Raw genomic sequence first — 27,332 nt, 5'->3', positions numbered from 1 at the left:
ACTGGTAAGTGATTGGGACTGGTAAATGGATATCCATATGGGATATCCTGGCTGAAAACCAAGAGGGAGTAGGGGCAATAAATCACATACACAAAGGAGGAAAAAACACACTTAGCATAAAATTAGAGTCAAGCCACCAGGTGTTTATTTTTTACGCTATAAGGTGGAGTTGTCTATTTCTTTCCCTTGTCTTATGTAATATAGGAGATACAGAGAACCTGAAATTAATTTGGTGAAAAATCAACTGTGTAGTATACCTAAGTACCAATTAGAGAATAAACAAGACTTGTAAGGCCCTGAAGCTAAGGCTAATAGCAACACAGTCCACAACGAAAACACTTTAATTTCAGAACCAGAAAAGTCTCGAGTGGTGTGTTCTCCTGGGACAGTCAGGCTGACAGAGGGGCCTGTGCTGGTTTCTTTGCGTCTTTTCTGGCACAGATCCCAGATCTGTCTCACCATTAGAAGTCTGACGGAAAGTTGGCTCTCAGCCAGACTCCTGGAGGGGTGTGAATGCAGGTCGGCAGCCCCAAGGGGCCCAGTCCTTTGATGAATGGAAAGGTGTGTAGAAGAGAGGCCTTTCTGCCCTAGAGTTTCCCCATCTGGTGTGCGAAGGCCATTGCTGCATGGAGTGGCTGGTCTGCCTCAGTGGTCTTGTGCTTTAGTGTTCAGATTGCTTCCAGGTTTCCCACAAGGAGTCTGTTGATGGACGTGTGTAGGACAAGGGAGAGAAAAGAAGGGCTTTGTGATTTTGAATCATTGGAGGATGAAGCAGGTCTCTCACCTGGGTGAACTGATGGTGCAGCCAGTGACCATTCTGCTTGTACGTGAGCTATACTCTGAGTAGCTTTGCCGAGAAGGCGTGGGTGGCATGCTCAGCTCCGCACGGATTAGGAGCCTGCACAGGGCCAGGGAGAAGAAGGTACGGGGTAGGAGAGAGCCAGCGTCAGCTTCCACGGGACTGAGGGGCAGGGCTGTGCCTACTTCTGCCCAGATACCAGAACGGCAAGCTCCTGGATGGACATATCCTTGTTGACATATCGGTCGTACTGAGCAGGGGTCAGCCTCCCGTTCTGTAGGGCCTCTTCAATGGAGAACTTCTTGCCAGACTTCCTGTCGTGGATCACGGAGGACTCCCCGTTGGGACCCTTGACTGATATTTCCTCCCAGTCGCACTCCTGACTTCTGAGTTTCACAAACATGTTCCAGTCGATGAGGCCAGCCCGATGGGCTTCCTCTGGGGACAGCTCCCGGCCTGTGTCAGGGTCGATGACCACAATGGAGCGCCGCAGATGGTTTTCTCTCTGCTCCCTCTTGACGGCCACAGAGCCCAGGCGCTTCTGCAGCTCGTCGATCTCAAGATCTTTGTCTTTGGAGAGCCTTTTGAGGTCATCCAGCTCTCTCTCCAGGGACCATAGTCTGGAGTCGAGGTTTGTCCCAGAGTCCACTGTGGTCATGTTTCTCAGGTCCCGTGTTTCCGTCGCCGCCATTTCAATTTCCGTTTGGAGCCTCCGGGTCTCCAGCTCCAGGTTTTGCCGCTCCAGCTGTAGTTTGTGGTTTTCTTCCCTGAGAAAGTCCAGCTCCTTGGACGACTTGGAGTTGTGGAACTCCAGTTCTGACAGCTTGGCTTCCAGCCGGCCCACCTCGGCGTCCAGTTCCCTCTTGCTCCGGCTCTCCTCCTCCAGGCTGCTCTTGAGCTTCTGAATTTCCTGTTCAGTGTCACCTTTCTCCACCTGGATGCTTTCGGAGAAGACCACCTTTTCCTTGACTTCCATCTTCTCCAGGTTGATGAGCTTCTTCTTTAGGGTCTCCAGTTCACTCTCCAGGACCTGCCGCCGGTGCCTTTCCTCCTCCAGCTGGAGCTTGAGCAGGGAGTGCTCCCGGGCCTGCTGGGGGTCCTGCTGTAGCACCACTTTCTGCTTGTGGGTCACCTTCTCTTGGGCTTCCCCCTCCTCCTTTTCCAGGTCGGCCAGCCGTTGCTTCAGGCGCTGCACCTCCAGCTCGGCCTCCCTGCGCGCCTGCCGTTCACGCTCCAGCTCCTCCAGCTGCCGCTCCAGCTCGGCCCGCCTGCGCTGTAGCCGCCGCAGCTCCCCGCGCAGGTGGTCGATCTGCCGGAGCTCCACATCAATGCTCTGGGTGAAGGCGTCCACTTCAGCTCGCAAGCCCGGCTCCTCCTCGTACCTGACTACCTCCTGTTGGACCACCTTTTCCTTCACCTGGGAAAGCTCCTCCTCCTTCTGTTTGATTTTCTCCTCTTGGGAAGCCCTCTCCCTTTCCAAGTCCACTTGCTTTTTCTGTTCCTCTGATAGTCTGGCCCTCAAAGACTCTACTTCCTCTTTGGTTTGGGGGTCTTCCTGAAACTGAAGGATCTCCTGGACTACCTCCTTGGTCTGTACCTGGGGTTTAGTGTCTTTCAGAGCCTGGATCTCTTGCTTCAGCTGGTAGATCTCTAAATCACACCTTTCGATGAGTCTGGTCTTGTCCACGATCTCCTCCCGGAGCCTCTGGAGCTCTTTCTCCATCTCAGGGTCAGTCTTGTATTTAATGACTTCCTTCGTCACCTCTCTGACTTCCACCTGCGGGCCCCGCCTCCGCAGCGCCTCCAGCTCGCCCTGGTAGCTCTTCAGCTGTTCCTCGGCACCCCGGTACTTGCGCTCCTGCTCCACAAGCTCCAGGCGGAGGTTGGCCACTTCACTCTCTGCCTTGGGGTCTGGCCGGACGATCTCCCGCACTTTCTCCTGCACCACCACCTTGGCATTTTCCTCTTCCAAGGCCCAAATCTTTCGGAGCAGCTCGCTCTTCTCCCTCTGGTGGGCACGAGCCTTGGCAGACTCGTCCTCATACTGGCGTTTCAGGTCGCCAACCTCCCTCTCAACTGCCATGTCCTTTTCCACCTTGAGCACCTCCTTGACGGTGACCTTCCCCTCAGCCATGGCCCTCTCCTTCTCCAGTCTCTTTAGCTTGTCCTGCAGAAAGCTCAGCTCCTCCTCCTGCTTCTCCCTGTGCTTGCCCTCCTGCTGCTGGTCCTCCTGCAGCTGCCGGTACTCTGCCTCCAGCTGGGGGTCATTCTGCAGTTTGACCACCTCCTTCTCAGTGACCTTCTCCCTCGCCCGGCTCTTCTCCTCAGCCAGGGCCGCGATGCGCTGCTGCAGGAGGACCGCCTCTGCTTCCCGGGTGCCCTTCTGCCGCCTTAGCTCCTCCAGCTCCTCCCTCAGCCTCAGGACCTCATCGGCCTGGGCTCTGTCTGGCTCGATGCGCAGGACCTCCTTGACTACGTACTCCTGCCCGCCGTTCCTGGTCTCCTGCTCCAGGGCGCGTAGCCGCAGCTGCAGCGCCTCCAACTCCTCCTGAAGCAGCTGGTTCTTGTGCTGCTCCTCCGTCAGCGTCCGCTGCATCTGCTGGAAGCTCTCCTCAAGTGCAGGGTCCGGTACCTTCTTCAGCACCTCCTTCCTCACCACTGCTTCCTGGGGGTTCTGATTCTGCAGAATCTGGATTTCCTCCTGGGCACTCTTGACTTCCTTCTCTAGCTGCTGCCTCCGCTCAGTCTCCTCGTCCAGCTCCTTCCGAATCTTCCACGACTCCTCTGCTCTGGAGCCCGGCTGGCTCCCTTGCTGACTCTCGTGGGTCACTCCTACCTCTGGCTGCTGGGAGGGAGAAGACAGTGCATGGTCATGTAAACAGGTCAGACTGGGGGTTCTGTCATCTCCAAGGAACTCCAAGTGCTGGGTTCACAGGAGTTCTAGGGTTACTTTTAAACAGTTGGTTTAGGTTTTCTTAAAATTCATCTGGTAAAATATTTTAAAACCATAGAAGAGTGTGAAAGGAAATCAGTCTTCCACCTCTAGTCCTGTCCTATTGCTAGAAGGGTATCTGTCATCTTATGACAAGTACAGGCAGTCCTCCGGTTACGTTGGACTAGACATACGTCGTTTCGTGGTTACGTCGCCATCTCCCATTTATTTATATAAAAAAAAAGTTCCATCATTTCAACATACGTACATATGTGCTTTATGGTTTTTTTTTTAATTTTTTTATATATATTTTATTAATTTTTTAATTAATAAGAGAGGAAGGGAGAGGGAGGGATAGAGAGCTAGAAACATCGATGAGAGAGAAACATCGATCAGCTGCCTCCTGCACACTCCCCACTGGGGATGTGCCTGCAACCAAGGTATATGCCCTTGACCGGAATCGAACCTGGGACCCTTGAATCTGCAGGCTGACACTCTATCCACTGAGCCAAACTGGTTAGGGCTGTGTTTTTTATTATTTATTTACCACAAGTAAAGGTCAGGAATTGTTATCTTTTAAATTTTTTTTTACTGTTTCACTTCATTACTGCTGTGTATGTGCTCCATGTGAGTGACGTAGGTGCTTATGGAGGTGGGTTCCGACTTACGGCGAAAAAATCGCGTTACTTCGCGCCTTAGGAATGGATCTCCAACATAACCCGAGGACCTACTGTATATTTTTAGTGTGTGCCAGATGTTTATTTTTCTGCACAAATGGTAAGTCCCCTGATCTGCACCCTTTTTGCACTTAATCTAGATAGAGGAAATTTCACAGCAGCACAGAGAGCTCTACTTCACTATTTAACAGCTACATGTGGATAGACCATAATTTACCCATTGCTGATGAGTATTGAGTTGCTTCCAGTTTCTTGTTATTACAGTGCTATCATAAACATTCTGGACTTTTAACATGTTACCTATACTAGGTACTCAGCAAACGTCTGCTGGAGGGAATATATAAGTTACACACATGTCAACAGAGGCGCTGGCTTGGGCCAGTATTTGCACTGGTGCTGCCCAGCCATGTTTGCAAGGGACACTCCCCCTAGTTTACAGGCTGTTTCTTTGAGGCTGAACGAGTCTTGTTTCTCACCTGCTGGAACAGTTTTGAGTAGAATGTGTTACACTAAGATTCATTACCTGTCTCAGTAGATTTAGAGCAAACTCCAGGTTCTGCAGCCTCTGTCTGTTGATGGCGTTAACTTCGGTGAACTTGGCAGTAAGGGTCGCTTCCTATAGGGGAGCATTCAGCAAATAGGAGTCAATAGACTGAGGGGGAAAGAGCTAGGACGGGTTTTGAAAAGTCTGGCATTTGGGGATAGAGGGTAGCTTCTTGCCCCTTCCTACTTGGGAGTTCTACTACAGTCATCTGGTGGAGAGAAAACTGGGTTTAGAGTCAGAAGTCTAATTCCCAGTGGCCTTGAGCAGATCTCTGTTGGAGCGTTAATATTCTTGTGTATAGAGGAAATAATAACATCAGCCTCCTGTATATGTATTGGGCGGGGGGAGCAGAGTGGGAACCTCTCTAATCCATGGCTCTGACACAGATACCTCCAGCAGGCTGTCTTTCTAGGTATATCAATGTCACTGTCCCAGAAAAAGTTCATTATCTTCTCTTACAAAACCTGTTTGCACCCAGGAAAGCTCTCAGCCCAGTTTCCATGTGAGGCCTGCATTCCATGCTCCCTGGAAGGCTGCGCAACTCAGTATGCCTACCCCAGAGCTCACCTCTTCCCTCACTTTGGCAGCAGGGGACTGGAGCCTGGCTCTCTTGCTCACATGGCTGCTCCTTCCATTCTCCAAGTCAAGAAGGGACCTTAGTTTCTCTGCTTCTAATTCATAGTCCTAGGGGAGAGACATGGCAGAGGGCAAACAAGGTCAGTTGCGGCTGCAATATTCTTACAGCCCTGCCAGCTGACTGCAGAGGTCTTCCGCTCAGCTGCACTCTGTACCGTCTGCCAGGAGTTTTTGAGAACCTTCAATACATCAACAATACATAGCTATGTCCCTCAACAACATGTGAAACAAGAAAAAGTATGCCCACAATTCCCCTCCCAAAGGGCTCCCTTCAGGCCTTCCCTTCACGCTAGAGATGATGCTGTGCTTCTCCATTTGTCTCATGTTGCCCCCTCCTATCCTCTGGTTTATCAGTTGGATGACTTCATAGTCCATCAAGTGGATGGATGATAATTTACCTAGCCATTCCTCTGCTATTGGACATTTAGGTTATTTCTAGTTTGTCTATTTTGCTAGTATATATAATGCTGTTACAGTGATTTTATTTATCCTATATTGGTGTTATTCTGTATTTTTCCAGTTAGGATAAATTCCCCCCAGTTTACTGCTTCATATAGTAGAAAACCCTTCTCTGGTATTTGATGCCTAATATCATATTATTTTCCCAAAGGGTGTGCCAGTTTGCATGGCTGCCAGTGGGGCCTGAGGATGACCCTGCCAGGCCCAGTGCTCCTCTTCCCAGAGGCCCTGATGTTTTACACTCTGGGCGGGACTTCGCTTCTCACCTTGACAGCTTGCTGGTACTGCTGGGAATGAGCGCAGACTTTCTGAACTTCCTGTTCCCTTCTTGCTATTTCATCCAGCAGGTTCTGTAAAACAACAGAGACTTTCAAAACAAAACAAAAAAAGAACAACTTTGATAAATTAGCTAGATTCCTTAAATCTGAAATTCTTCTGTTGTACAGAATATAATGAATGGCTTCCTTGTATGCATGTGTTGGTTATAAAGGCAATTCTAAGGCCCGGTGAAGAAGGGCCAAGATTATCTTTGCCAGGAAAAGAATGTTTACTGTGTGCTTCAAAATGTCAGGCACTGTTCTAATATGTAACTTAGATGACCTCGTTTAATCTTCCAACAATCCTGTGAGGTAAGTACCATCCTTACCCAGCTCATAAGTGAGGAAACCGAGGCACAGTGAGGTTCAGTGGCTTGCCTGAGGGGCACAGCTAACAGTGAACTGGCATTTGGGTTCCCATGTTCCTTCTCCCTCACCCTATTGTCATTGCTGCCTTCTGAGGACCTAGGACTCTGAACTTTGAAAATGGGATTTTTCCCCATGCGGGGGCCTCTTGTATTTTCGTAGCCATTCACTCACTCAGCCGGCCTGCACTCAGTGTCCACTCTGAGCCAGGACCCATGCTGGGAACTGAGGAGGGGGAAGTGAGCAAGACTGTCCTTGTTCTCAGAGTTAAGTGCTGGGAGCCAGGCAGGGCCAAGGTCCCGTGAGATCACAGCTCTGCCAGGGCAAACAGCAGCCACTCCTGGCTCTCCACAAAGGGGAATGACTGACCTCTGACCCCACCTTGTGACTATGCCTGTGAATGCAGAAGCAGTTGTCTTACTTTCTGATTCTTCAGCTTGGTCTCCATCTGGTTGAGGCTGTCTGTCTCCTGGGGCTCATAGCTTGGGATGTTGGACAAGAACTGGAGCATGTGGTCGCAGCAACTGCGGTAGTCATCATAGGCAGCCTTGGCACTCCGCAGGCTCTGGGCCCTGCAGGAGCAAAGCTGGTCAGGCCTCTGGCACAGCGAGACGATGTCTCACTAAAACCTTACCCTGTCCCTTCCCAGCCGCTGTAGCTCAGTGGTTGAGCTTATGTGGCCCATGCACCAAGAGGTTATGGTTCGATTCCTGGTCAGGGCACAGCCGGGGTTGTGGGCTCGACCCCTGGTGAGGGGTGTACAGGAGGCAGCTGATCAATGTTTCTCTCTCATTGATGTTTCTACCTCACTTTCCCTTCCTCTTTAAAAAAAAAAAAAGCTTCTCCTGTCCCTTTTAAAGGAGTAATCTGTATTCTTTGTGTGTGTTTTCATTTTTTAAAATGTGTGTTTAGAGGGGTGGGGGACGAATGTAATTGAACTGGAATACAAATGTAATTTAATGTTCATTAGAAAGGGAATAGTTAAGCAAATTATGGAATGTTAAGTTGGAGTCCTCCCTGGCCTCTGTGAAGAACAGGTAGGTAGGTCCACATGTACTGACATGCAGAGATACTGTGTGCTAAAGGACCTCAATAAAAACATACCAAAATGTGTGGGACACAGCAAAAACTGCTGAGAGGGAAAAGTATGGGATTAAATGTTTGTATTAGAAAAGAATGCTCTCAAATCAACAATCTAAGCTTCCACCTTAAGAAATAAAAAGAGCAAATTAAATTAAGCAGCAATAAGGAAATAATAAAAAGCAGATATCAATGCAACTGGAAACAGGAAAAATCATTGAAACCATAGCTAGTTCTTTAAAATGGTCAATAAATTGATAAAAGAGAATGTGCATATACAATGAAAGAAGATTTAACATCAGGAGTGAGAGGGGATATAGCCTCAGAACCTGCAGGCAGTGATAAGAGAATATCATGAACAATTTTATGCCAATAAGTTCAACTTGATGAAATGGATAAATTTCTTGAAAGACACAAACTACTCAAGAGTGAGATGAGCCCTGGCCAGTGTGGCTCAGTTGGTTGAACATCGTCCTGTGTACTGAAAGGTCACCGGTTTGCTTCCCAGTCAGGGCACATACCCAGGTTTCAGGTTCAATTCCCATTCAAGGTGCCTGCAGGAGGCAGCTGATTGATGTTTCTCTTTCTCTCTCTCCCTCTCCTTACCAAATATTAAAGAGGTTGAATTTGTAGTTAAAATCCTTCTCATAAAAAATGCAGGCCCAGACAGCCTCACTGGAGAATTCTACCAAGCATTTAAGGAAGTAATATCAGTTCTATACAAACTCTTCCAGAAAACAGAAGAGGAGAAGGGAATACTTAACTAACTCATGAGGCTTATAAAATATATGACAGGAAAAACAGCAAGCTACAGTGTACATGATACGTTGTCATGTGTTTACCCCTTACCCCAGCTTGTACAGAACACCTTTTGGGAGGGTTCATAGGAAACTGGTAGCAGTGTTTACCTTGGGAAAGTGGGGCTGGTCATTAACCAGTTAACTGCCACGCATCCAAAACGGAAACCATCCTTACATCTATAGACGCTTATGGCATACAAAGGGTCATAATTACTGAGTGTTTTACTTTGTATATATATAACTTTTTCAGAAAGCAGAAATTATTTAGAAAACAGCCTTTGGTGGTGTCGGTTGAGCATCTTGCCTCAAGGCAGACTAGCTCAGGGCCCCTCACCTGAACTCAGCCTGCTGGCGGAGGTTGTCGAAGCGCTGGCCCAGCTTGTGCACCTCGGCCTCCTGGCGCTCCAGGTCAGGGCAGTGTTCCTGGAAGCGGCTGGCCAGGGAGCTGGAGCACTGCTTGGCGGCCTGCAGGTTCTGCTCCACCTCACTGAGGAGGGACTTCTGGGCCTGCAGCTCAGAGGCCATGGCCTGTGGGGTGGAGAGGCAGCCAGTGGGCGGGCGCTGTGGTCAGAGCTCGCAGGGGCCAAGGCAGCACTGCCCCAGTGCTTGGGGACACCTGCTGTGTGTGTGTGTGTGTGTGTTGGGGGGGGGGGGGTTAATGCCTGGGTGTGGGAAGGGACTGGGCCTTGCCTCTGAGTTTCTCCTCACATCTGGTGGCCATTTCTACAAAGTTCCATTTTGTTAAAATGAACAAAACCTGGAAAAACTAAAAACCCCATGGTTGGCAGCATGTGCCCTGTGATGCTGCGCCCAGGACTAGAATGGCCTGCTGCTCTCCAGCCTCCAGGCCCATTTCCTCAGCTCTGAGGTGAGGGTCATAGCACACAGCCAGGGTTTTGTGAATTGATGTGTGAATAATGGCCTCCCTTGGGCTCACAGACTTGGATGTCCATAGCGGTCAGGCAGGTAAATGCTGGAGGTTTGCTGGCAGCTGCTGCATAGATACTGGAAATCTTGGGGGGAGGGGAGCATGCACATCTCTGATTTAAAAATACAAGTGCCCCGTTTCCACAAGCCATGAGCAGCTGGGATTTGTGCCATGTGCCTCCATTTACAACTTCCAGTTGGCATTGTGGGCATACAAACCTGCAGAGACTTCCTGCCCTGGGCATCAGGGTCTTGGGCCTTTCTTCTGTCCAGAGCTGATGGGTGCCAGCGCCTGGACAGAAAGGGTCCCACGGCCCAGGGCCCCCACACTCACCGCCAGCTCCTGCCTCTTGCTGTCCAGGGCGCGGCCACTCTCGGGCACTGTGTCGTCCTGGGTCAGCTGGTTCTCATATGTGGCCAGCACCTCCCAGGCCTGCTGCAGGCTCTTCTCCAGGCGGTTGGCAATGGCAACCCTGAGGACACAGGTCAAGAGTGAGGGGGTGCCTGCCTGGCCCCCCGACCCCAGCTGACCTCCCTGCTGCCCGCCTGACACCCACTTCTCCTGGGCCAAGTCCAGCAGCTGCACCAGGCGCTCGTATCTGCGGTTGGTGTCCTCCACCCGGGTCCTCAGCAAGGGTGTGCTGCCACTGCCCGGAAGGGCCTGCACGAAGGCCTCGCACTCGGCTGTGCTGTGAGCCTTCTCAGGCTCGATCTGCAGCAGCTCGTTGGTGATGTTCTGTGGAGACCAAAGGCCTCCTGTTGGCCACAGCTGGGCATCCTCCTCCCCCAGTGGCCTGCCAACCTCAGGGAGCAGGGGAAGCTGTTGTGGGGGGGGGGGGGGGGGCTCTGATGGAGATGCAAAGCCTGGGTCCTGCCTGGGAGCCTGAGTCTGCATGTGTACTGAGCACCCCGGGCATTCTGCACCAAGCAGGGGACTCACAAGGGAATGAAATGAACAGGCAGTTACCCAGCACTCACTGTTCCAAGCACCATATTTAGTGATTTCATTCATTGTTGGGGGCAACCCCATGAGGGAGGCACGTTTTCTCTCCCTGTTCACAGCTGGGTACCCAAGCAGCTTAGGAAGGGACATGGTGGGGCCTGGCCTCTGCTCCCACCCTCTACTGGGCATCCTCTCGGCCTTGACAGCCTCTGTCAGCCGTGATGTGAGGCCCCTTCTCCAAGCCCAGTTCCTCTGGAAACCAAGCACGGTCACCCCTGCCACAGAAGGCGCCAGATGACTAGGGAGACCGTCTGTGAGAGAGGAGCATGGATGCTGTTCCCACCTGGCACCGAGCTGCTCAGGCATCAAACACGCAGAGACGGACCTCCCCAGGCCTCTCCTGGACGTGTTTGAAGCAGGGCACCAGGCTCAGGCACCTCCTGATCCCCGGCCTAGCACCACCCCCACCCCCCATGACTCAGGAATTCTTGTGACACATGGCAGGTGGAGATGGGAGCTTGAGCAGGGGCCCCAGCCTGGTGGTACCTTGAGGTCTTTGGCCCGCTGGGCACTGTCCTGCACAGCCCGGCCTTGTTCCAGCGGTGGCCGAAGGATCCCTGTGATGGCCTTCTCCTGCCGGTCTAAGTCACTGGCCACCTTGTCCAAGCCTGCCAGCAGCTGCCGTCCCTGCAGGTCAGAGGCGTCTGCCGGACGGAAATCGGAGTTGGGTGTCAGTTGGGGGCATGAGTCGCAGGGAAGGGGCCGAGAAGGCCAGTTGGGACGTCCAGGGCTGGCTCAGCCTCCCCTACCCCTGCCAGGCCTGACCCATGCTGTCCCTTCAGCAGCACAGACCGTGGGTCCATTGCCTCCTCCCTGTCCCCCCACAGGCTGGGCAGTGGCCCTGGCACCCACCTCCAGGGTTCTCTGCCTTGAGCACCTCATGCCGCTGCTGGAGTGCATTCCTGGTCCCGAATGCCTTCTGCCGCACACTCCGGTACTGGCTGCCCAGGCTGTGAGAGCAAAAATGGACTGGATCCAGGGCAGCCTACTGCCCCTCCACCCTCAGGCACAAGACCCTGGACTTCGGCTGGGCCAACAGCCCAGAGGAGTCAGGCACCATCAAAATGCTTTGAAAAGTTAAATCACAACACATACAAAGGTTTGCTGAAACGCTGGCCTGTCTTGTGGGTTCAGATGGACCCCCTCCTTCCTTCACCCCTTTCTCTCTTCTTCGTAGCAAGTCTTACTTCCTAAAATCATCTTGTTTGTTCCTTTGCCTTCCCTAAGATGTTACCCCTGAGGGAGCAGCACACAGGTGCTCAGTAAATACTTGCTGAATGAGTAAATGAAGCATTCCCAGAGTCACTCACTCAACAAAGTTCTTGGGTCTTCACTTTGCCCCAGGTCCTGAACAAGGCCCTGGAGACAGTAGACTTCAAGGAGCCCCTGCCAGGAGACTGACACTTACACAAAGCACCCTGATCAGGAGCAGGGTGTGCTCGGGAGGGAGGAGGTAGAGCAAGGTGTTAGGCAAGGGGCAGTCAGGGAAGGCTTCACAGAAGAGGTGACCCTGGCGCCGAGTCAAGCCGAGAGGCTTGAGCTGACCAGGCAATGAGTAGGTGTCCAGGTAAAGGGAACAGTATGTGCAAAGGCCCAGAGACACTTCCAGAGAAAGTGCTCACTGAACTGTGCCCACAGCTGGACATTCACACACAGCAAGTCAGTCGGGCCAACAGGATCTGCCCCTGTCCCACTGAGCCTCCAAGTGGGTACAGGTGTGGGGGTGTTACCAGGGCAATGAAGGGACCCAAGGGGTGGGGCCAGTCCATGCTGGCTACCTCCTTAGCCTGTACCTGTCGGCCAGAGCCAGGGCCTCGGGGTCGGTGGGGGGGATCATGAAGCAGACGGCTGGGGCGGTCAGCGTGTTTCCCGCGCTGTCGGTGAGGTCCCAGCTCTCTCCGTTGTTCCTCTGCAGGGTGTAGCTGTAGCCCCTTGAGATCAGGCCCTGGCATGGGCAGGCCAAACAGTGAGAAGGCACAGAGAGACCTGCCTTGGCTGGTAGCCTGGGAGCCCAGAGGCCACCTTGGTCCTGCCCACCAACTCTGGCACGTGGGGAGTCAGCCCATCTCTCAGATCCTTCCCAAGACATCGTGCCCTAGTTGGGAAGGACTAGAACTCCCCCCATTCCCAGTCCATGTGGCCTCTCCTTCTCCATTCCCAGCCCTTTACTACTCAGGGTGGACATGTGACTCGGGCCCACCAATGAGAGAATGGCATTATCCCCTGACGCACACCCCAGTGACTGGTTGAGGCTCACATGAGTCAAATTGGGCCAGTGAGAACCCTCCCTGGCACTCCTGCTGGAATACTGGGGTTGCTAAGCTGATAGCACACAAGACCAAGGCAGCTAGCTATTGGGGGGGGGGGGGGACCTGGCAGAGAATGACCCCAATGACAGGGGTCCTGAAAACGTTTGAGGCCCTCATTTAGCGATGTCACCCCTAAGACCTTCCAGTGACATGAAAAGAGGCATATTTGGGCCTGGCCTGCCTGGGACACCTGGGCAACAGCTCACCTGGTCACCCTCAAAGTCACAGAGCGCCTCCACGGGGATGGGCTTGAGCGGCGTCTCCCGGCGGTACTTGAGGGGCACCACCTGCTGCCCTCGCTTCTGCAGGCCCTGCACCACGTGCTCATACTTGTCCAGAGCCTTCTCCTGGTCCTGAGCATGGGGAATGCCACAATGAGATCGTGCAGCCTCCCCGGGGGGCGGGGGCCAGGCAGCAGGGGAGAGCTGTGGGGGGCCGGCTTGGGGCTGAGGGCAGGGAGGGGTCACCCGGAGTCACTCATGGGACCATCACTCACATCCAGCTCCCGCAGCAGCAACTCAATCTGGTATCGGTCCTTGAAGTCAGGGCTGTATTTTTGGTTCAGGTCTGAATCCACCTTTCGTAGCAGCTCCTGAGCGTCCTTCACGTCTTTGTGGAACTAGGAGACCAGGTGGCCCAATTATGACTATGAAGCAACTAGGACACCTGGCTAATCCTGGCTATGGCTGCAAGTCCAATCCCAGTCGGGCTGGGCCTCCCACTCACCCGGAGTCCACAGGCTCTGCTGCTCGTGGACACCCAGCCAGCCCAGGCCTGGCTCCCGAGAGGGCCTCATGGGAAGAAGCCAGGTCCCTTCCCACCAGTCCACGTGACCACCTCTGCGACCCGTTAACTTTCAAGTGCACACCGACGACCTTCGGCGCTCTTAAATGTCATTCCTCTTTGTGCCAGGGACACCCTGATAATGCTATGCTTTCATTGTTGATACATGGAAGACAAGCCGCCCCACTTTGTTCTAGAAAATTCTTTTGCCCATTCTTTAGTTCATCAACTCTGGAATCACTCATTGTCAGCTGTCCCCTGGGCTGCAGCCACGAAAGGCACTTTGGGATCCTGTGAATCTCACAGCCCAGCAGGGCTCAGACACCGAAACAGGAGTTACAGAAGTGTCATCTGAGTTCAAGCGTCCCCAGACCGCACAATCATTAGTCACCTGCCGCTCTTCCTAAAAAACACGTTCCTATGAAACAACCGGTCTCCATCAACAGATGAATGGGTAAACACAATGTGGTCTGTCCACGCAAGGGAATACTACATGGCCGTAAAGGGGAATGGCATTCTGATTCATGCCACAACATGGATGACCCTTGGAAACATACTCAGTGAGAGAAGCCACAAAGGCCATGTAGCATGAGATTCCACTTATATGCAATATCTAGAATAGGCAGCCCGAAGAACAACAGATCAGAGGTTACCCGCGGCTGGGGGAGGGAGGAATGGGGAGTGACTGTTGGCGGGCTCAGAGCTCCCATTCGGGGTGACGAAAAGTTTGGAAAGACTGGTGATGGTTGTACCACATTGGATTGTATGCTTAAACATGGCTAAAATAGCAAATTTCATATTATATATATTTTACCAAAATGAAAACCCACACATTCATTCCTGGCCTCACACTGACCTGGTGAATTCACCCCCCGGCCTTGGCCCCCAGGGAAGAGACTGGCCAGGGCCGGGCAAGCTGGAGGCACACCCGTGTCCAGCAGTGGCAGCAGGAGGCCCAGGAAGGCAGCCCTGCAAGGCTCCCGAGGAAGCAGCATGGAGGCCAAAAGTGGGCCACGTAGGCCCTGAGTGCTCCCACCAGTGGGCCTAGGCCGGGGTACCTGGTGGTAGTCTTCCATGTACTTCAGGTGGCTCTCCTCACAGATGAGCAGGTTCAGATACTCCTTCCAATCTGCATGCACAGCCTCCATGTGAGCCTGCCAGAGAAGGGGGGGTGTCACTGCTGGGCGGGTGCCTGGGGCACTGGAAGAGGCCTGTGGGATTCCAGACCAGAGAGGGCGGGGGAGAGGGCATCCGGCATCTGCATGGGTGTGGCTCCCACAGGGGCAGCCAGCTGCTCCCCAGGGGTGAGAAGAGGAGAGAGAGGGGACATGTCACGGAGCCTAGCCGGGCTGCCCTGCACAGGTGCCTGGGCTGCAGAGTGCATAAGGCACAGGAGGGGTTGCGTCTGCCCAAAGTGGTGCCTTTAAAAAATGCCATGAAACTGAATGGTATCTCCGCACCCCAAACTTAGAACGTGACTTCATTTGGGATCGGGGTCTTTGCAGATGTAATTGGTTAAAGTATCTCAGGATGAAATCACCTGGATTTAGGATGGGCCCTAAATTAATGACTGGTGTTGCTGTAAGAAGAGGAAATACAAGGGAGAGGCCCTGTGCACAGTAGTGTAGATGGAAGTGATGCAGGCCCAAGCCAGGGAAGGATTGCCGCAGCCGGAAGCAGGGAGGGGGGCAAGGAAGAACCCTCCCCCAGAGGGAACAAGCCTGCCAACACCTTGATGTTACCCTTCTGTCCCAGAATTATGAGAGAATACATCCTGTTGTTTAAAGCCACCCAGTTTGTGGTCATTGTTAGGGCAGCCCCAGGACACTGACACAGGTGCCATATGGGCTTCAGAAGTCGGGGGGGGGGGGGGGGAGGCGTGAGAGCAGGACGTGACAATAATGAGCGGAGGCAGGGTCAGAGCAAGATGAGAGGGCAGAATAATGAGACAGGCAGACAGATGGACACCTCCCCCCCATCTTGGGGGCTGCCCCAGTCCAGGAAGCCCACAGCAGAGGCTGCCCTGAGGCCACCCCGGAGGAGGCATCCCCTCTCAGTGCGCACATACCTCAATGGAGTTCCTCCCAGGGTGCTCAGCAGCTAGCAGTTGGTCTCCCTCACTGTGCAGCTTATTGATTCTCTCCTCTTTGGCCTCCAGGTTCCGGTTGATGAAATTCTGCATTGGGGGGAAGAGGGGCTCAGTGCGCAGCCTGGCAGCCTCGTGGTCCCTTCTGGCCCCTGCCCCCCACCCCCAGGCCCCAGCACCCACCTCATACTGACGCCTGCGGCTGGGGTAGTCGAGGTTGCGTTCACTCCAGTCGTACTGCATGCGGCCCTTGGCCTGCTGGTCCAGCCAGTACAGCTCGTTGGTGCAGCGCTGCATGTAGTCCTGCAGCGAGCTCAGGTGCTGCTGCCGCGCCTGCGACGCCGCCTGCAGGGTGGGGACAGGGCTGAGACTTACCTCCACACCTGCAGTGGACCCTCTGAAGCGCATTCATTCTTTCGGCAAAGATTTACTGAGCACCTGCTAAGTGCTGGGCATTGCTCCAGGCCCTGGGATACAGCAGTGAGCAAAGCAGACAGAACCCTCATGGCACTGACATTGTGTGGAGCCCCAGGGACTCATCTGCACAATGAGGATGACAGCACTGAGAGAGGGGACATGTCACAGAGCCAAGCAGGGCCCAAAGTCCGGCATAGAGTTGGTGCTCAATAAAAATTAGCAGCTACAGCTTCCGCTTTATCTCTGTCAGGTCACTGTTTAGACGGCTAGAACCGTAGAAATTGCTAAGGCTTAACATCTGAGAAAGGGCCGGGCAGGCGGGGAGGATGGGCAAGGAGAGGCGGCTACATTTTGCTCTGCAAATAAGAACAGCAGCTAACACATATATGGGGCCACCAGGAGCCCAAACTGTGCTAAGATCTTCTCCAACATTAACTAATGCCATCTGCAAAGCAATCCAATGAGACAGGGACTCGCAGTAACTCCCCTTTACAGATGAGGAAACTGAGGCTCCCAGGCTAAGGAGTGCATTCAAGGTCTCCCCTCCCACCGAGGGTGGAGGCAGTCTGGCCCCAGAGCCTGCTAACAGCTGTGCTCTACCTCCGCGCATTCCCGCAGCCGGGGCGTTCGAAACGTCCGCAACGAGAAAGCATTCATTTACCACTGTGCATTTCTAAAAGAACTCATTCCTTAGAGGTTTTGAAAATAGGAAACTTTTGCTTGTAAAGTATGTGGCATCCAACTGGGCACACAGAAGGTGCTTAAAAAGAAACAAGAATTAAACGGTAGGACAGGCTGTACCCCAATAAGTAAATGGGATCTACTGGGGTTTTCCATGAGCTCAGGGCAAGCTGGGGCGCCTCTCAGGCAGGGGCCCTGGGTACCATCTTTTCCCGCTTCCCCTCCCTCCCTCCTTTCTGTTTGAACTGCACACCCTTCCTGCCCCAGCGCCCCACGCCCGCCCTCCGTTCTCACCAGCAGTTTCTGGTACTTGGCCTGGAGTTCGCTGTTCTGCTCCTGAGGACAGAGCCGAGGACAGGGGTTAGGGCGGGGTGCAGGTGTGAGCCCTCCTTTCCCGGGTCCCGCCGACCCCGGGCGCCCACCTTGCCCCCGTCCTTGGCCAGGTGGGGCCCGATGGCCTTGACCTCGTTGTGGAAGATGTTGTGCTGCTCCACCTGGTAGTCCACCAGCGGCAGGTCTGTTCCGAAGTTCTGGCTGCTCAGCTTGTCCTGGGAGGGGAGGATGGAGACAATGCACACAGGGGTGGGGCCGGGGACTCCTCCTCACAGGACCAGGCAGGGAGAGAGCCAAGTGGCCCCATGAGGGACGCAGGGAGAGGCTGTCACCTTTATCTGTACGTCATCTCATTGAATCTCGCACGGTTACCCTGCCCGTTTTCACAGACGGCTGAGCCAGCGTCATACCACTAAACGAGGGTTCTGGGCTCCCGTGGGCGCGCCCCTCCACCGTGGAGATGCGCTAGCCAGGGCATGGGAAGAGCAGTGGCTGGCCAGACATCTGCCACCCTGCCAGGACCCCACCGAGCCAGGATTGGAGGGTGATCCCAGGAGGATCTTAATCTTCATCACCTCTGCTGTGTGACTCTGGGTCAGGCACTGCACCTCTCTGAGCCTCGCTCTCCTCATTGACACAAACATCAGAAAACATCACCAACACGACTACCTCCGCATGACTGTGGTGACATTAAATGGTGGGGTTCTCCCCCGACACACGGCCCCTCCCCAGCTGCAGCCAGGGCCGTACCAGCTTCTCTTCCACCAGCGCCGCCCAGTTGACCTGTGGGTCCACCTCCTTCACCACCAGGCTGTAGATCTGCTTGTGTTTCCCACGGAGGTTGGTCACACGCTCCTTCAGCTGACGGATGCTGAGTGGGAGAGCGGCCGCCCTGGTTAGCGGGCTAGTGGGCAGGGCACTGCCTTAACCCCCCGCCCCCCAACTTCGTGCCCAGCGTCCTGGGAGGGCAGGGTACCAGGGCCTTGGGCTCCAGATAAACACTCGTGCTCTCCTCCTATCTACTTTCCTTCTTCCATTAATACTTCCCCAGGACCCACTGTGTGCCCTGGGCCATAGAAGGTTCTGGAAGAAACAGGCTGGAGCCCACCATCTAGCAAGGGCCACAGTGGGCATGGGTCATGACAGGGGCGAGCACAGGGGGTTGCGAGGCACTGGGAGACCCTGGCCCCTGCTGTCGTAGGTGCCGATTTAGCCACATGGAGCTAAGGCAAGAGCCATGAGCATGGGGCCGGGTGGGCGTCCGGGTGGGACAGCGTGCTCAAAAGCCGGGAGGTCGGACTGCATGGTCAGGAAGCTGGGGTCACACTATGAGCAGAGCAGGGAACACCAGTGCTCCGAGCCGTCTCCCCGACAGCAAGTGGGTTGCCATGAGAATAACAGGGTGAGTGGCATGTGCCTGGCATCTAGCTAGCCCTCGAGAGGCCCTGACGCGGCTCCTGAGTGCGGGTGGGCTGCGGCCCTCCTGCCCGGCCAGGCGGCTCCCTCAGAGCCGAAGCGGAGGGACCTACTCCTCGGCGATCATGTCGCCCTGGGGGTGCTTCATGTGCTTGGCGATGGCCGCATCCGCCTCCAGCATGTACAGCAGCTTCTCCGAGTCCGACACCTTCTGCAGGGCCCCGTCCCGGTGCTCAGGCTGCCGGCCCTCCTGCAGCCGGGCCAGGTCCTGTGAGAGGCACAAGAGAGGGGGACATTAGACAGGGACGTCGTGAGTCTGCAGGGACGGGAGGGCTCCCCAGCCAGGCCTGTCCTCTCCTCCAGCCCCTCAGCAAACAGAGCCCAAATGCCGGCTTGTGTGGGGCTCTGGGAGGCAGCCCAGCCCAGCCCAGCCCACCAGGAAGGCATGTCAACAGGTAAACCTCACCAAGGTGGCGGCAAGCTCATGCAGGTCATGCTCATGCAGTGCTCATGCAGTGTTAACCCAGGAAGCGCACAGAGGTGGAGTGAGGGGGACCTGCGTGAGCTCCGGTGGTCAGTGGGGCCCCTCTGAGGGGGGGACACAGGTAAGAATAAAGGCCGGAAGGGAAGAGGGGTCAAGGCAGAGGGAACTGCCTGTGCAAAGGCCCTGAGGCAGGAAAAGGCAAGCTGTGAATGAAGCCACCATGGCTGAAGCTGAGAGGAGGGCAGGGCAGGCCAGGCCAGAGCACAAGGGACCTGTGGGCGGTGGGGCGGGGGCCAGAGCACGGAGTGGCTCTGTGGAGGGAAGTGACATGGCCCCACGTATCTTTAAAAGCCATGCCTCCTGGCTCTGCAGGGAGGAGGTACAGGCTGAGAGGGCAGGCAGCCACTGCGACAGACCAGGTGAGCGCTGAGGTGGCCTGAGCTGGGATGTGGCGAGAATGAGCACAGTGGGTGGACATCTCGGGGGAACCAGCAATAAGTCACTGAGTCCGGGGTCTTGCTTGTTTAGGGAAGAACAATGAACAGACGGTCAGGGTGGCAGGTTTCTAAGCCCTTAAGACTTGTGAAGACTGGCCGGGCACTGTGCCAGGCCCTGGGGACACCAGGCCTACAGGGGACGTGGTGATAAGTCAGTGACTGGGCTGAGGACAGACCAGGTGTCACAGGGGGTCCTGGAGGGGCCAGTGCCCTCCCCGGCCTGGGTCTTGGTGTCTCCCTCTGCCATGGGAATAAGAAACAGCTGTTTCAGAAGGGGCACGGAGGTGCCCACCGCAGTGGACAGAGGGAGCCACTATCGCACGTGGAAGGGCCTCAGAAACGAAGGGAGTGAGAACAGCCAGACACAAAAGGCCACGTCACGTAGGAGTCCGTGTACGTGAAACCCGTGGCGACAGAAACACGGTGAGCGGCTGCAGGGCTGCATGAAAATGGGAATCAGTGGTAAACAAACGGGCACAGGAGACCTTACTGGGGGACGAGAACGGTCAGGGACCAATTGATGGGAACGGCTGTGCCCCTCAGTGAAGTTACTCACAGTCGTTGCATCATACACCGAGTGGGAGCTTTTCTGGTGTCTAAAATAAGCCTCGATAAAGCTATCAAGAAAGGCCAAGAAAGGAAGGAAGAAATGACTAAAGAAAAAAAGGAGTGAGTGGAAGTAGAGTCAAGACATCACTTCCTCTCCCGGCCACCCCCAGCGGGCCAGGGCAGGCGGGGCTTGGAGGTGTCAGAAGGCCAAGGGGCTGGCCTCTCTACCCGGGGTGAGTCTGGCCAGTGAAAAAACTACAACAGCCCTGACCTGTTTGGCTCAGTGGATAGAGCGTCAGCCTGCGGACCAAAGGGTCCCGGGTTCGATTCCAGTCAAGGGCATGTTAGCCCTAACCGGTTTGGCTCAGTGGATAGAGCGTCGGCCTGTGGACTCAAGGGCATGTGCCTTGGTTGCGGGCATATCCCCAGTGGGGGGTGTGCAGGAGGCAGCTGATCGATGTTCCTCTCTCATCGATGTTTCTAACTCTCTATCCCTCTCCCTTCCTCACTGTAAAAAATCAATAAAATATATTAAAAAAAAAAAAACTACAACAAAACATCATGGTTCTTGGCTTGGGTGGAATTTTATCTCCCTCATCATCAGCTGATCTGAAGCTCTCCTGGGCAGGTAGAGTGTCAAAGACTTATTCTGCAAAAGGAGGAAGTAAATTAGTCATTACCTAATTCATGCAAGCCTTTCCAAGCGTGCTAGCCAAGCCGGGAAAGCAACATCTAGCTCAATGCCCTGGAGGTGAGGTGTTCGAGTCCCAAGTCAGGCAGGCCCAACCACGGGGAGAGTCAGCACGGGGGGTCCCCCGGGGGAGATGGACTGGGAATGTCACGGGAGCTTCTGGGAAACGTTCTCTATCTGGACTTAGCGGCGGTGACGCGGGCGCCTGCTGATGGAAACACTCATGCGGCTGAACTCTTGACATTTGGATGCTTTCTACATTCCTATGTAAGTTACACCTCAATAAGAAGGGTTTTTAAAACTGAAAATATCACAGGAGCGACATATCTAATGCATCACACGTATGGTGACGGACAGTAGCCAGCAGGCGTCACTGGGGGGATCTGGGCGGCAGGGATCTGGCTGTACCCTATGCCATCTTCCAACTTTGCATGTTTAAAATTTTGGCAAACACAAAAGTTCACATATTGTATGAGTCTGTTTAGATGAAATACCCACAATGAGTACAGCAGATTAGTGATGGTGGGGCTGGGAGGAGGAGTGACTGCTAGTGCATATGGGGTTTCCCTTTGGGTGACAAAATGCCTTGGAACTAGATAGAGGTGGTGGCTGCACAACACTGCAAATGTACAAAACACCACTGAGTTATTCACTTTAAGGGATTATTTTATGTAATGCTAATCTTGCTTCAATTTAAAAAAATAGGGAACTTTGCCCTGGCCAGTGTTGCTCAGTTGGTTGGGTGCCATCCCACCCACTGAAAGGTCCCCCGTTCGATTCCCGGTCAGGGCGCCTGTCCAGACTGTGGGCTCGATCCTGTTAGGGGACGTGCAGGAGGCAGCCAATTGATGTTTCTCTCACATCAATGTTTCTCTCTCTCTCCCTCTCCCCCCTCTCTCTCTAAAAAGCAATTTTTAAAAAATCTTTTTTAAAATTAGGAAAATTCTACAGAACTTTGGGGTAATTAAATCAATAATGATGTTTTCTTCTGGAAAAAAAAAAAACAGGAAGAGAAAAGAAAGAAAAAGAAGATTAGTGTTCATGCAATCTTCAAAGTGTGGTCTCTTTTTTTGAGTTCGCTCATTCAAAGTTAAAGAACAGTTCAGCCTGGCCAGCGTATCTCGGTGGTTGAGCATTGACCTACGAACCAGGAGGTCACGGTTCGATTCTCAGTCAGGGCACATGCCTAGCTTGCGGGCTCGATTCCCGGTGTGGGGCGTGCAGGAGGCAGGCGATCGATGATTCTCTCTCATCATTGATGTTTCTATCTCTCTCTTCCCCCTACCTTCCTCTCTGAAATCAATAAAAATATATTATAAAAAAAGTTCAAAATGATCTCCAAATACATCCTTGTTAGTTTTGAGTCATTACTCTAAGCAAATAAACAGAGACCCTATTCACACACACAACACGCAAGGGAAGGTCAGATACATCAAAATGTTAATAGCTGAAAGATCTCTCTGGGGGTGGAATTACGCATGATTTTAACTTGCTTCCGTATACGTGTTTACCAGTCCTGAAATGGCCATGATGAACACATTACTTTTATTAGGAGAAAGAAAGGCCACACCCCAAAAGCTGTTTTCACTTAAGAAAGGACAGAGTGTGACAGAGTGAAGAGTCACAGGGGGAGCCGGGTAGGAGCGTGCGGCGGAAGGCAAGGGGGCTGGAGGGTGGGCACTGAGGCAAGGAGGTGGGAGGTGCCCTGGCAGGTGAGGGCAAGGAAGGAGTGCAGGGAAGGGTAGCTGGCAGGGAACTGAGTCCCCACTTGCCTTTCCTGTCCCCATTTCTCACTGACAGCTGTGCCACCCCCAGCCCACCTCGTCGCTCAGGTCTCTGGGCTGCCTGGGACTGGCCCTCGGCTGGCCCTGGGGATGCACTGGGACCAGCCAGACCTACTTCCCCGTGACCTGTCTCCCTGCAGTCCCCCACTCCTCTTAGTCACCCCCTGGGTGGGAAGGCAGATGAAATACAGATCATCCAGTTACGTTATAATTTCAGATAAACAATGGATACTTTCGTACTGTAAGTACTTCCCAAATAGCACAAGGGACATACTTATAATAGAAAACATTGTTATTTGTGTTCTGAAATGCAAATTTAACTGGTGTCCTGTAATCTATTTGCTACATCTGACTCCCCCACCTCTGGGATGATTCTGGGGCCAGCTCTGTCACTGACTAATTACCCTGGCCTTCTCTGAACCTCAGTTTCTCCAGCTACAAAATGGGTATAAACTCAACTGCACTGGGCCAGTGGAGTTTTCATCTTAGCAGTTCATAGTCCAAGGGCAGCTCCAGTGTCCTGCGTGGTACAGCATCCTTAGGAGAAACTACAGCTCAGGACTGTAGTTATCCCCGTGGACAGAGAGGAGAAGGAAACTGAGGCACGGAGAGGGGAAGTGATTTCCCCAGCTACTGTCTCTCTCTTCTCTCAAAAAGGAGGAGGATCATATGAGTCTGAGTAATGGCAGTGGTTGCGTGAGAAGTAAGAGTGATGATATTGATGATAATATTGAGCCCTGCTAGTTAATAGATCTATGTTGGCAGAACACTCTTATTCGTTTTTCCATATTTTTTATTGAGATGGAATTTACACACTAGTATGAGCACCTGCATAATAATCTCACTGACTCAATAATCTCATCGACTCTTTACAGCAGCTGGGCAATAGGGACCATCACTCTTACCCCTTCAGAGGGAATCACAGGCACAGAGAGGTAAGGTGACTTACCCAAGGTCACACAGTAAGCGGCAAAGAGGGTCCTAACCATGGGATCCTCCTGAACCTGTGGTTCTCTTCCAGGGGCCCATAAGCGGCAGGAACTTAGTTCCCGGGGTGGGGGACTGGTGTTAACAGCCATAACAAGGTTCCTCCTTGGTTTTTCCACTTCGGTACTGCTGACATCTAATGCTGAATCCTTGGGGGGCGGTGGTCCTGTGCCCTAAAGGGTGTTTAATAGCATCCGACTAGCTACCCATCCACTGCACCCCCTAGGTTGTGACAGCTTAAAATGTCTCCAATGTGGCCACATGTCCCCCAGGGGGCAGAATGACCCTAGGTGGGAACCTCTGCGTAAGACAAGACCCTGGTCCGGAGTGGGGCTGAGGCTCAGGGGGGCACAGGCTGAGGGGGTACCGGGGAGGAGGTGCGGGCACTCACGCTCTGCATCTTGGCCTCCGTGTCCACAATGTTCTTCTCCACCTGGTCGGCATTCTTCTGCAGCTGATCGATCAGCTCTGACAGCTCCTTGTTGGAGATGCTGCGGGCAGGAGAGGAGGAGGTGAGCAGGGGAAAGGGGCAGGGGCCACGTCCCCACAGGGCCCTGCCACCCGGGCCGTCCCCAGGGTGAAGTCACTAAAGCCACGGAAACAAGACAGCACCTGGCGGGGAAATCAGCCCCCACGCTGGGGGCTTCTATTTGCCATGTTGGCAGAACACTCTTATTCGTTTTTCCATATTTTTTATTGAGATGTAATTCACACACTATAAAATTCACCCTTTTAAAGTATAACTCAGTGCTTTCTCATATACTCACAAGGCTACACAACATCATCACTATCTAATTCCACAACATTTTCATCACCCAGAAAAGAAATCCCGTATCCTTTTTATGGCTGAATAATATTCCACTGCATGGACAGCCCACATGTTTATCCATTCATCTGTCGATGGGCATTTGGGCATTATAAACCCTGCTACTGTAACCATTCAGGTGCTAGTTTTCGTGCAAGCACCCTTATTGTTACTAGTAAGTACCTGATACTCTTCTTTTAATCTACATAGTCTTTATATTTAAATAAATTTACTTAAAAGGTGAACTTGAGCTCCCCACTGTACACAGAAAACCAGAAGCCCTTGCCATAATGGAAGTAACTGCCAGAACGAATTCCATGGAGATACAATGGCAGCATGAGGTTCTGGCTGGCTGCGTGGTGGCCTGCTCAAGACCCAGCCCTGCCCCGTCTGGCTTCACAGCAGAGGTCGGCATGTATCACGGCCCAGCCAGAGCTGTGTTACACCGAGCGGAGACTTTCTCTTGGGGGTTCTCAGAGCTGTTCTGAAATCAGAACGGCTTTCCTAAGCCGCACTTCGGTGCTCTCTCCCGTTAGGGAACCCCGAAAGCTCATCACATACCCCTCTGGCAAACACTGCTGTGGTAGGGAAGCCCTCAGCCCTGGCATCGAACGTGGGCTCTGGCTGTGTGGCTTGACCAAGCTGCTGTACCCCTCTGTGCCTCTGCTTCCGCATCAGATGGAATAACGGCGCCTTTCACGGTGGGGTGTTAGGAGTGGGAGTGAGTTATACAGGCAAAGAGCTGGACCTCCAGCAAGTCTCACAAAGGTTTGTGATTGTTGTTAAAGAGCTTTACTGATCGTTGTTCAGTGCCACTTTTGCTGTTGTTTTCTTTAAACAAAGGAAGAAACAGACTAGAAAGGAAAAGCAACTGGGCCAATGTCGCCCAGCCAGCCAGATGGTCAAGATTAGTGCTCAGTCTCCCAATCTCCATAAAAAAACCCTTTTATACTGACTCCACGTACCCCAATCTCCATAAAAAAAGCCCTCTGTACCAATGCCACGGTGGGGCCTGAGCAGCCAAGCAGCCAGCAGTTTCATTCCACCTGCACTCATTAGCACCTACTGTGTGCCAGGCCCAGCACCACACGCAGACACAGCCTCGCCCTCTGAGAATTCACCCCTTAGACAGGAAGAAAATCAGCATTTACAGAAAGAGTCACGAGAATGAGGCAGGCATGGCAGCTGGGGATGCCCAGAGGAGCCTCCTAACAGGCTGGGTGGAGAGGGGTGATCAGGGAGGGCTTCCTGGAGGAGGTGGTGGTAGCTGGGTTCTAAAGGACGAGGAAGACGTGGGTTCATGGGCAGAAGGCTCCCATGAGGAAAGGCCATGAAAGAGACAGGTCCTGGGAGTGTCTCCTTGGTTGGACCAGGGCAGAGCTCTTGACCCTCAAGCCAAGGGGGCTGCCCCCTTTCAGAGTGGAATTCCTCACATCAAGGCCTGGGACCCATCTGCAGTGGCATGAAACCCTCAGATTCTTAGGCACAACCCAGACTTTCTGAACCCGGATCTCCAGAGCTGGGTCCAAAAAGCTGTATTATTGTTGCTGTTGTTTCTACAGATTCCCCAGGGGACCCTAATACCCTCTTGAGTTTGAGGTCCAACACTGCAGGAACTGCTGGTATGGGGAGAAGTCGGGAAGCAGATGTGGGTGCAACAAACAGAAGCCTATCTATCCACATCCCAAACCTTGCCTGAAGGCCTGCTCTGGGGGATGGGGTTGGGGTGGGGTGGGAGGGGGGACAGAGAGAATGACAAGATCCAGGCCATACCCTCTGCAAAGTCAACCAAGGAGGCAACCTTTCCCAAAGTGGGGTCCCAGGAATCCCAGGCTTCTAAGTCACTCTCAGAATGAAGTCTTTGCCAGTCAAGGCAGTTAGGAAAAACCAACCCCTCCATAAGTTTATGGCTCAGTAAAGGCTCTGAGAAGTCCTGCAAGAGAGAAAGCTGGTATTCAGTGGAGTGGCCAGGAAGGCTCAGTAGAGGGGACTGTGGGTGGAGGATCTGGGTAAGGAGGGGTAAGGGCGGGGCTGCTGGGTCATGGGCCAACCCCTAATGCTCCCACCCCCTGATGGGCAGACCACCTGGGGAATGTGAGCACTTCCGGGTCCCTCAGCCCCACCTTAGCCGCTGGTCCTTAGCCTGGCCTGTGAGACCGTGGGGAGTTTCAACCCAAATATTTAACCCATGACGGTGCTGGCCACCATCAGGAACCTGCAGTGTGGGTTAGGTGGGGCCTTCATCTCTCTCGGGCCCAGCCCAGCTGCACCTCTGGGTGTGGGGCCAGTTCCCAATCCAGCCCCTCCACTGGTTGGGGCAGGTGTGAGGAAAGGACCCACCCTGGCTGCCCATTATTCTAGTTAAAGGACCCACCCTGGCTGCCCATTATTCTAGTTAAGGCCCAACCGGAAGAGGACATGGGGCAGAGAGGGGGATGGAGACAGCCGGGCCCAGGGACCTGGGCTCCTACTGGAGAACAAAGGAGGGTTCAGCAGGAGCTTTGGGCCACAGAGGCGTGGGCTCCAAGTCCTGTTGGGCTGTTTATTGTTTGGACCATCTTACCCTAACATGCCCGTTTCTCTATCCGTGGACGGGGGTAACCACACAGGCATCATGGTAATTTGACACTTATAGACATCAGACAGGTTAGAAGGCACCACCCCCTACACCCAACAGCACCCACACCCTAATTCCCTGGGGAGGTTTGTATGCCCCTTTACAGATGAGGAAACCAAGGTTCAGAGATGTCAAGGCACTTGCCCAGGGTCACACAGCTTGTGAGTGTGGAGCCGGGATTCTCTCCTAGGGAAGTCTTGCTCTAGAGCAGCAGTGGCCAACCGGTGGACCACTGGTGGTCCGTGAGGTCCGAAAGGTTGGCGACCGCTGCTCTAGAGGCCACGCGATCAAAACTAGGCAACAGCTACTCATGGGAAAAATCACATGAGCCAACATATATAGCAACACCACCA

At 53.5% G+C, this 27,332-nt stretch overlaps 1 protein-coding gene across 3 annotated transcripts in view; it reads right to left on the bottom strand.

Annotated features, from left to right (window-relative positions):
- Window positions 1-122: 122 nt before the first annotated feature.
- PPL (periplakin) overlaps window positions 123-27,332 on the bottom strand; it is a 47,476-nt gene continuing 20,266 nt past the window's right edge. The window contains exons 2-22 of one of the 3 annotated variants that reach the window (XM_036309386.1): window positions 23,949-24,048; window positions 18,679-18,833; window positions 17,900-18,020; window positions 17,239-17,364; window positions 17,111-17,152; window positions 15,902-16,063; window positions 15,701-15,808; window positions 14,691-14,786; window positions 13,346-13,468; window positions 13,056-13,202; window positions 12,334-12,485; window positions 11,393-11,490; window positions 11,027-11,184; window positions 10,095-10,357; window positions 9,872-10,010; window positions 8,945-9,138; window positions 7,152-7,302; window positions 6,314-6,397; window positions 5,520-5,636; window positions 4,932-5,024; window positions 123-3,641 (exon numbers count right to left, since the gene is read on the bottom strand). In XM_036309386.1, the coding sequence (XP_036165279.1) occupies window positions 981-3,641; window positions 4,932-5,024; window positions 5,520-5,636; window positions 6,314-6,397; window positions 7,152-7,302; window positions 8,945-9,138; window positions 9,872-10,010; window positions 10,095-10,357; window positions 11,027-11,184; window positions 11,393-11,490; window positions 12,334-12,485; window positions 13,056-13,202; window positions 13,346-13,468; window positions 14,691-14,786; window positions 15,701-15,808; window positions 15,902-16,063; window positions 17,111-17,152; window positions 17,239-17,364; window positions 17,900-18,020; window positions 18,679-18,833; window positions 23,949-24,048 (5,290 nt within the window). In that variant the 3' untranslated portion in view covers window positions 123-980. Of the gene's footprint in view, window positions 3,645-4,931; window positions 5,025-5,519; window positions 5,637-6,313; window positions 6,398-7,151; window positions 7,303-8,944; window positions 9,139-9,871; window positions 10,011-10,094; window positions 10,358-11,026; window positions 11,185-11,392; window positions 11,491-12,333; window positions 12,486-13,055; window positions 13,203-13,345; window positions 13,469-14,690; window positions 14,787-15,700; window positions 15,809-15,901; window positions 16,064-17,110; window positions 17,153-17,238; window positions 17,365-17,899; window positions 18,021-18,678; window positions 18,834-23,948; window positions 24,049-27,332 lie in introns of all 3 variants that reach the window. The other 2 variants (XM_036309385.1, XM_036309387.1) reach the window with 2 other exon arrangements.

The sequence above is a fragment of the Myotis myotis genome, unplaced genomic scaffold (assembly GCF_014108235.1).
Source record: "Myotis myotis isolate mMyoMyo1 unplaced genomic scaffold, mMyoMyo1.p scaffold_m19_p_5, whole genome shotgun sequence".
Lineage (NCBI taxonomy): Eukaryota > Metazoa > Chordata > Mammalia > Chiroptera > Vespertilionidae > Myotis > Myotis myotis.
The sequence above is the reverse complement of the archived record's forward strand: the minus strand, read 5'-3'. Positions and strand labels throughout refer to the sequence as shown.